The sequence below is a fragment of the Misgurnus anguillicaudatus genome, chromosome 19, assembly GCF_027580225.2.
Source record: "Misgurnus anguillicaudatus chromosome 19, ASM2758022v2, whole genome shotgun sequence".
Taxonomy (NCBI): domain Eukaryota; kingdom Metazoa; phylum Chordata; class Actinopteri; order Cypriniformes; family Cobitidae; genus Misgurnus; species Misgurnus anguillicaudatus.
In genome coordinates, this window is record NC_073355.2 from 31,585,091 (window position 1) to 31,593,904 (window position 8,814).

An 8,814-nucleotide genomic window follows, 5' to 3' on the forward strand; every position below is an offset into this window, starting at 1 on the left:
AGCGCAGTGTTGGAAACTCTTCATTGAACTGGTTATAGCCACATATCTTTTCATTGTTAAACATGGAAACAGCACTTAACTAAAGTTAGTGATTTAGTCATTATATAGGCCTAGTCTGTATACTGTTTGAGTATATTCATTGATATATACACTCTCTTATTTTTTTACTCAGGATTGGATCAAAAAAAGACGAACAAAGACATTGGGTTAAAACAACCCAGAAAATATTTCACCCAACAATGGGTTAAAACAACCTAATATTTTAGGTTGAAACAGCCCAGCATAAGTTAAATTAAAACCCCACCCCTTTTTGACCCAATGCTGGGTTGATAATAACTCTGCAATAAATAATAATATAAATAATAATAATAAGAATAAAATGGATTTCTAACTTTTTTTGTCTTGATTTCCAGTACAAACATCTAAACATTCTTAATTTGAGATACATTTAGCTATTTGAGAAGATAAATGGCCTAAATATTAACTTTGTTTTGTGATCAGCTGTAAAATTAAGAGTTTATGCTTGAAACAAAAAATATGTCGGCCAATGGGGTAAGAAAATGTAACTTTAATTAATTAATTAATTAAGAATAAAGTTTTATCGAATTAAGTACTTTAACATTATTTAAAAATTGTCAGCACTCAACTCTTTATTCTACTAATGCATGAACGTAATTGTCGAATTAAAGCGCCCTCTAGTGGTGGTAAATAGGTTTACAATGTGAAAGCCTGTGAATAAAACATGCATTTCTGCACTAGATAGTTTAACAAACTAATAATAAACCCTAATATGACCATATTTACTTATGTTTGCCCAAATGTTTCGGACCTGTTCAATGTAGGAGACAAAATAAACAACCGTCAACCTTTAATAAAAATAAAAAAGACATTTTCAGTAACTATAACATTTATTTTTGTTCTACATGGATCACAGGAAGAGCATCTAAAATAAATAGAATAATATATAATATTTTATTATATTCAATATTAATTGAACAAGACAGACTATTAGTACTAATTTCAGTGAATTAATCAAGCGTTTTTCTACATCTGAATTTATCTCCATATAGAAATAATTTGAATAATATGTGACCCTGGGCCACAAAACCATGTCATAAGTAGCACGAGTGTATTTTTAGCAATAGCCAACAATACATTGTATGGCTCAAAATATCAATTTTTATGCCAAAAATGATTAGCATATTAAGTAAAGATCATGTTCCATGAAGATATTTTGTAAATTTCCTAACGTAAATATATCAAAAATGATTTATCATTCATAATATGTGATGCTGATGACTTTATTTGGACGAATTTAAAAGCAATTTTCTCAATATTTAGATTTTTTGCACCCCCATATTCTAGATTTTTCAATGAAAGCTTATTCATACAGATGATAGATCAAAGTTTTTAATAATTATGGTTTTGTGATCCAGGGTCACATATTATTCATAATATTATTTAAAATAACTCTTTTTAAATAAGTTTTGATATTCTATTAAAACAATGGATCTAACTTCAGGCTGCATCAGAATAAGACTAGATGTGCTTGATCTTATTAAATAGGAGAATTAACATTACAAGAATAGTTTACTGCTTTACTTCACTGTCTACTTTATTGCTCTACCTCAGCTTTAGAGTTTTCTGGACTTTAGTCTCATACCATAACATGAATTTTTAGCTATGGCAATCATTTACGTCCAACAAACTCAGTGTGAAGTAGAATGAAAAAGGAGACAGCTGAAGATCGCTCAGAGGCTGGACCCCATCTCAGATGAGATGTTTATGTTGGGCATTACATGATGATGCACTCTTTACGTTTTCTGGTAATCTTCTGAGGCTTGCCATCTTCAGCTTCATTGATGGCCTCCATGATCTACAGGGATCACAAAAATGAAAGTTGTGAAAATGAAAAACAAAAAAAAATCAAGCAAAAATATGGAAACTATCTGATTGTGATTACAAACCCTTATTATTAAAAAGGAAAATACAGGAACAAGTTAACTTGTTTCGGAATTCATTTGTTAATTTCAGATATTCAGCTAACTTCTGCCATGCTTCACCATTGAATTTGACTATCCATCCTTTAATCCACACATCCTTCCCGTCAAATCCCTCCCAACACACTGATTATCAAATGAGATATGAAAATCACTTACAAAGTAAAGTGGCCAGCCACACATCACCAACACACAAACAAAATTAGTTTAGGCCTGTATATTAATACTTACATCTTCTTCAAAAGGAAAACCACCCGTTTCTAACTTTGAGAAGACCAGATGATCATTGATCACCACCTCATAACACCCTTTAGGAAAAAACAATACGTTTTTTTTAACAAATGATTACTAAACTTTGTTACTGTAATAGGGAATTCTCTATAAATTGATAAAAATGATGGGACTACATTTAATATTTACTATGGTAAGGTTCAAAAACATTACAATATTTAGGAATTTTATGCCCTAGTACTTTTGTATGAATCAACATTACATTAGAAAAATAAACTACAGCAGATGTGCTGAGGTAGGCCTAAATTACGAACACAAATGAAAGTTATGAAGGACACGATGTACTTAACCTCTTCTGCCCACAGAGCCAGACACCACCGCATCAGGAAACTTGGCGTTGATCTTTCGCTTCAGTTCCTGGAAGCGGGGTGCGTAGCCTCATGCGCCGCTGGTGGGTTACAACACAATTTTGGATTCATTTCTGTTGTGAAGTTATGATACACAAGACAAGTGGTTTCTCCGGTTTCTCCACCTTCATAGCTACACCACAGCCTACGCTGAGTTTCAAATTATGCATTTTTAGCATGTTGGCCTAATATGATGGCATTATAGCTTACTTGATTTTGTGACGCAGCCGTAAAGTTATTAAAAACAACTTTCAAATGTATAAAAATATTTTTTTTTAAACTTCCCACGTAAATAATTACAGTTGTATAGTAAATATTAAAGTATGTATCAGTCTATAATACAGTTAATCAATTTACTAGGCTAGAGATTAACACTGTGTAATATTAATGTAATACCAAAAATTGACTGAAGTAAATACTAATGTATGCTACACGTCGTCTAAAAACACATTATTTTAACCATAAACACATCCTTGTTAAAACCACATAGACTTGATAGTCAAAGATCTTACCAGTACTCTACTTTTATCTCCACCACCATGACTCGTGTGTACAGATCCTGATTTGTGTTAGTTAAATGGTTACCTGGTTGCAAGCTGCGACTCAAAACTACTCACAAACACCTTAACCACCCCTAGGACACCTGTGTCAGGTGAGCTGCACCCTTCACCTACAACACCCACACCAACAATGACACTACATTGTTTTCCTGTAGATATCCAATGACATTTAAACGGAGGCATTTATCATTCAAAGCGACTAATAAAGAATTCATGTAAACACGACATCTTAAATTACATCAAAGTACACAACAACGTCTGCTTTTATTACGTTATAAAGGAAATGGTGGTCAAATGTAAAATAAAATATTTATGGTAAGCTTTTACAGTTTGAATTTACCTGATACTTAATATGTGATAAATAATATAATATACAGTGGCAAGAAAAAGTATGTGAACCCTGGTTTTCTACAGTGATTTGGCATAAAATGTGATCTGATCCTCATCTACACAACAATAGACAAACACAATGTGTATAAGCTGACAACACACAAATAATTATAGATTCTTGTGTTTTTTTGTTTTTTTTTTTAAACACCCATTAAACATTCACAGTGCTGGAGAAAAATATAAGTGAACCCATAGATTAATAACTTTAATCAAAGCTCATTTGTGTCAGAAGCTGGCAAACTGGAGTCGACGCTTTGCTGCCTTGGGACCTGGACCACTTGAATTTCACAAAATATCCTACAGGATAATGTCAGGGTGGCTGTCCGCCAGTTGAAGCTCAGTAGAAGTTGGTTGATGCAGGACAATGACCTTAAGCATTGAAGGAAATCCACCACAGACTGGCTTAAGAAAAACAAAATGCGCCGTTTGGAGTGGCCTAGCCAAAGCCCAGATCTTAACCTCATAGAAATGACCTCAAAAGAGCGGTTCACACCAGACCTGTTGGAGCAGTTTTATAAAGGGGACTGGGCAAAAATTCCTTCTGAACGATTTGCAGGTCTGATTCAGAACTACTGAAAGAGCTTGCTTAAAGGGGGGGTGCATGATCTCTAAAGCCAATGTTGATATTTGAAATCACCTAAACAAACACTCCCCTACCCCAATAAAATCTTCTTTTGATAGACCCACCCCACACATACCCAACCAAGGCAACAATGTCGGTTAGTAGACACGCCCCTTACTGCTGATTGGCTACAAGTATGTTTTGATACTTGGCCCATTTTAACAAGCTATTAAATCCAAGGAGAGGGAAGTCTCTGCAGAGCAAAAAAGGCGTTTCCCAATTTTTTTAAACTGAAATAGGTGTTTCCACCTCCTTGTCTGACTGGCTCAAATTGAGTGGGGGATTCCCAAATGCATTTTTGAGGCGTTTCCCAATTTTGGGGCGTTTTCAAACTGAAATAGGTGTTAAAAATAATGATGTATGGCTTTTCGAGGCTTCTGTACTTTTTTATTGGATGGGTAAAAAAGCCTAATCCCAGTTTAAAAACCCCCAAAATCGGAAAACGCACCCTTTTTTTCCACAAAGACATATACTTCAATCCAAGGGTTCACTTACATTTTGCTCCAGCACTATATGCATGTTTATTAGGTGTTTCAAAAAAAGACACAAGAAACTTGAATTATCTGTGTGTTGTCAGCTTATACACATTGTGTTTGTCTATTGTTGTGACCTAGATCAGGATCACATACATTTTATGGCAAATCACTGTAAAAAAAAAACAGTTGCCACTGTATAGTAATTATTAATATATATATATATATATATGTGTAGTGTAACAATATGATACACTAGAAAACATAACTATATCCAAACAATGTTGTAATGAATTTGTTTCTTTTTCCACGTTTATCTATTTGTACAATCATCAAACCTATATTTAAAAAAAATTCTGGAGTCAGGAACAAAACAGAATAAAGTCCATGTATTTTATTTAAACTCAACAAGTTGCAAAAGTAAATCATTTAAACAATTATGTTCATCCAATAGGACACTAACTAGCACTATGCTCAATCATTAGCAACAGAAATTCACATTTCACTGCATTTTTACTACACTAACATAAAATATTTTTTAAATAAACCCTTTAAAATCATTATTACCTACAATCTATGATAATGCCTTTTTATCATACCACTACCATCAAATTATTTGTATATGTCTGATGTGTCATAATAAAAGTCTTTAAAAAGATTTCATACAAAACAACAGACTAACCCTACGGCAGTGGCTGCTGTATATGATAAAACATAAACAAGTTATTTGGTTTAGTTTACCCAACCAATAAAATGGCTATAAATTACGATTACCTAAGATATTTATATTAGCATAACAGGGATGGGAAACCTACAGTAAGAGATACTTGTGTGTAAAAATGTGTGTCCTCAAGACACACACACACACACACACACCAAAACTATAATAATTTATGTTAATAACTATATTCATTCCCTTCTTGCAATCATTGTTTTTAGTATACTGGATTTACATAAATATTTTGCATTGTACTCTTTATTTCCAACACTGTAAAAAATACTTTTGCTGTCTTAAAATTTTTTGCTGAATCAACTCGTCATTTCAACTTACTATTATTTATCTTGACTAGAGATGAGTTGTTGTAACTACAGGTGAGTTGTTATAACTTATAAAATTAAGTTGACTTTTCTCAACTATATTTTATAAGTTGTGACAACTCATCTCTGTAAATCTGAGTTGATTTAACTAAAATTTTTAAGGCAGCAAAGTATTTTTTTTACAGTGAATACAAAGGAATAAACAATAAGCAGAGAAACAGTAACGGCAGTAGGCAGTGTGGCTTTATAAAAAAATCAAATAACCCTTTCATTGGCTCCATCCTCACAGTCCCTCATCTATCTCCTACTGCTTAAAGACTGCATGGACTGCAGGCCTCATACTATAACTACTGACTTTATAGTTACAATAATCATTTACGTCCAACAACCAGGCAGGAGGAGTGAAGAGGAGGGATTGTTTAGGGATCCCGTACTGGACCTTACAAAGTCTTACATTTTAGACCTTCCCTAACTTGTCCTAAGGTGCTAATATAGTTACGGGAGCCAAACAGAAAGGGTTAAAAGCATACACATTACAGAATGACACAAGGAGGCTGACTCTTGGTGATCTTCTCCAATGGCTGGCCATCACAGGCTCTTTGGATAGCAGCCATTATCTTGTAAATGAAAAAAAAGACAGAGATGAATGCATGAACAATCAATACACTGTGATAGTACGTAACAGGGAGGTAACCACTAAGAAGTTTACTTATATCATCCTCATAGGGGAATCCACTGGTTTCTAACTTTGAAAAGATCAGTTGTCCATTGATCTCAATCTCAAAGCTCCCTGAAAGAGAGAGACATACGTTTGCTATCAGCAGTCTTTGTTCTATTTGCATTTTATATGTATATTTTGCATTTTAAATTTACCCTGTCGGCCTACGAAGCCCGTCACGTCCGCATCAGTGAACTCAGCAGTGACAACCCGCTTGAGCTCCTGATAGCGGGGCTCGTACCCTCATCCACCACTGCAGCAAGAAAAGGCATAAGTTAAAGGAATATTCAATTTTCTTAAAAGAAAAATCCAGACAATCCACTCACCACCATGTCATCCAAAATGCCGATGTCCCTCCCCGTTCAGTCGAGAAGAAATTATGTTTTTTGAGGAAAACATTGCAGGATTTTTCTCATTTTAATGGACTTTAATAGACACCAACAATCAACACTTAACTCAACACGTAACAGTTTTTTTCAGTTTTTTTAGAGTCCCAAAGGACTACAAACAATCCCAAACGAGGCACAAGGGTCCCATCCATCAAAACGACCGTCATTTTTGACAAGAAAAACAACAAATATACACCCCTAAAGCACAACTTCTCGTCTAGATCTGGTCGTGATGCGCCAGCGTGACCCCACGCAATACGTCATGATGTCAAGAGGTCACAGAGGACGAACGCGAAACTCCGCCCCAGTGTTTACTAGTGTTGAGAAAGAGGACCGTTCTTACGTTGTTGTATATCAACTGATACTAATTAATGTCTTTGTGTCAGTTTATTGTTTACAATGGTCCGCAAATGTGCGTTTTATATATGTAACACGTGACCTCCCTACGTCACTACGCATTTACGTTAGGTCGCGCTGGACCGGATCCAGACGAAAAGTTGTGCTTAAAGAGCATATCTTTATTTTTCCTGTCAAAAATGACAATCGTTTTGCTAGATAAGACACTTATGCCTCGTTTGGGATTGTTTATAGTCCCTTAAAACTCCGTTGAAAAAAACTGTTACGTGTTAAGTGTTAATTGTTGGTGTCTATTAAAGTAAAAAAAAATAATTTCTTCTCGACTGAACAAAGAAAGACATCAACATCCTGGACGACATGGTGGTGAGTAAATTATCTGGATTTTTCTTTTAAGAAAATGGACTATTCCTTTAACAATAATGACATCATAGTCTCCACATATCTGTGTTTTTTGAGCTTTTAAGATACCTTATAAAAATATAAAATGTAGAGAATTTTTATATAAATTTGTTTGTGTTTAGCTGAAGAAAGTAAATCATATACATCTGAATATGAGAGTAAACTATTCCTTTAAGAAAGTAAAAATGTAATACACGTGAAGTATGCAAAACGTTTGCAAAGTGTGATTATTATCTCGAGAGATAACAATCATCAGCTAATGCACTGCAGTGTGTATAACCAGTGTAACCAAAGATTCTGACACCAGGTTTTACTCAAGTTCGACATTAAGGAATCCTTAACAATCACAATACACTTGTTAAAGATAAATCCCACAATTAACGTTATAAAAATTAAATGAGGAAAACATTAAGACTTAAACTAGATCCTTAAATTACTTCATCAAATCAAGTCCGTGTTATATGATATATATATATGATACAGTCGTTCGCTACAGCTATCCACTCATCTATCTATAACTAGACAAAGGAGCTAAACATGTCGTGATAATAACATAGGTAGGTAGTTAGCATCGTTAGCAATCATGCTCGAACTGGTATACTGGATCAATCACAGTTACAGATTAATCTTTACAACATAAAAATAGCATAACAATTACACAACATTGTGAACAATTTATAAAGACCTCCAGCTTGAAACTACTTACCAGTATTCAACTTTTATTTGCACACCCATGTCTGCCTGTCAATGTAGCTCGCTGCGTCACTATGCTCTGTGCTTTAATTCACTTCCTCGTTTGCTTTATGCGGAGCTGCGGTAAATATAAACATCAAGCGCCCCCTATCAATTGAAGGAGGTATTACAGAAACCAAAGGTAAGAGAAAGCCACATGATGGCAGCATATAACCAGACTACAACTTCTCATGACAGCTTGTGAAGTACATTCTTTTTTCAAGTTTTATTGTAAATACATAACGCTGTTTAAACAATGTTAGAGGAATATGTTTCATAGTCTGGAGGTCTGAGCTGAGCAACATAAAGTTCTGATATATATCAGGGGCTATGAAAGACACTGACACCAAATGCCGTTCAAACATAGACCAAAGTTTATTAGACAGGCTTCACATTATAGGGTACAGGTACCCTGATGAACATAAGATAATGTCTAGAAGAATCATGTGAGCAGCTATTGAGCAAACATGTCTGGAGAACAATCACATGATCGGTCCC

General features: G+C 34.5%; 2 protein-coding genes across 2 annotated transcripts; both read right to left on the reverse strand.

The window, feature by feature from the left end:
- Positions 1-1,375: 1,375 nt before the first annotated feature.
- selenow2b (selenoprotein W, 2b) lies at positions 1,376-3,310 on the reverse strand. The gene is made up of 4 exons (XM_055194454.2): positions 3,151-3,310; positions 2,582-2,679; positions 2,232-2,308; positions 1,376-1,876 (listed from the first exon to the last, which is right to left on the reverse strand). Exons 1-4 carry the CDS (start codon positions 3,177-3,179, stop codon positions 1,796-1,798), a joined length of 285 nt encoding a protein of 94 aa, XP_055050429.1. The 5' UTR covers positions 3,180-3,310; the 3' UTR covers positions 1,376-1,795.
- Positions 3,311-5,062: 1,752 nt separating this feature from the next.
- On the reverse strand, positions 5,063-8,448 carry selenow2a (selenoprotein W, 2a). Its single transcript, XM_073857473.1, has 4 exons — positions 8,291-8,448; positions 6,595-6,692; positions 6,431-6,511; positions 5,063-6,334 (listed from the first exon to the last, which is right to left on the reverse strand). Exons 1-4 carry the CDS (start codon positions 8,317-8,319, stop codon positions 6,255-6,257), a joined length of 288 nt encoding a protein of 95 aa, XP_073713574.1. The 5' UTR covers positions 8,320-8,448; the 3' UTR covers positions 5,063-6,254.
- Between the last annotated feature and the right edge of the window lie 366 nt (positions 8,449-8,814).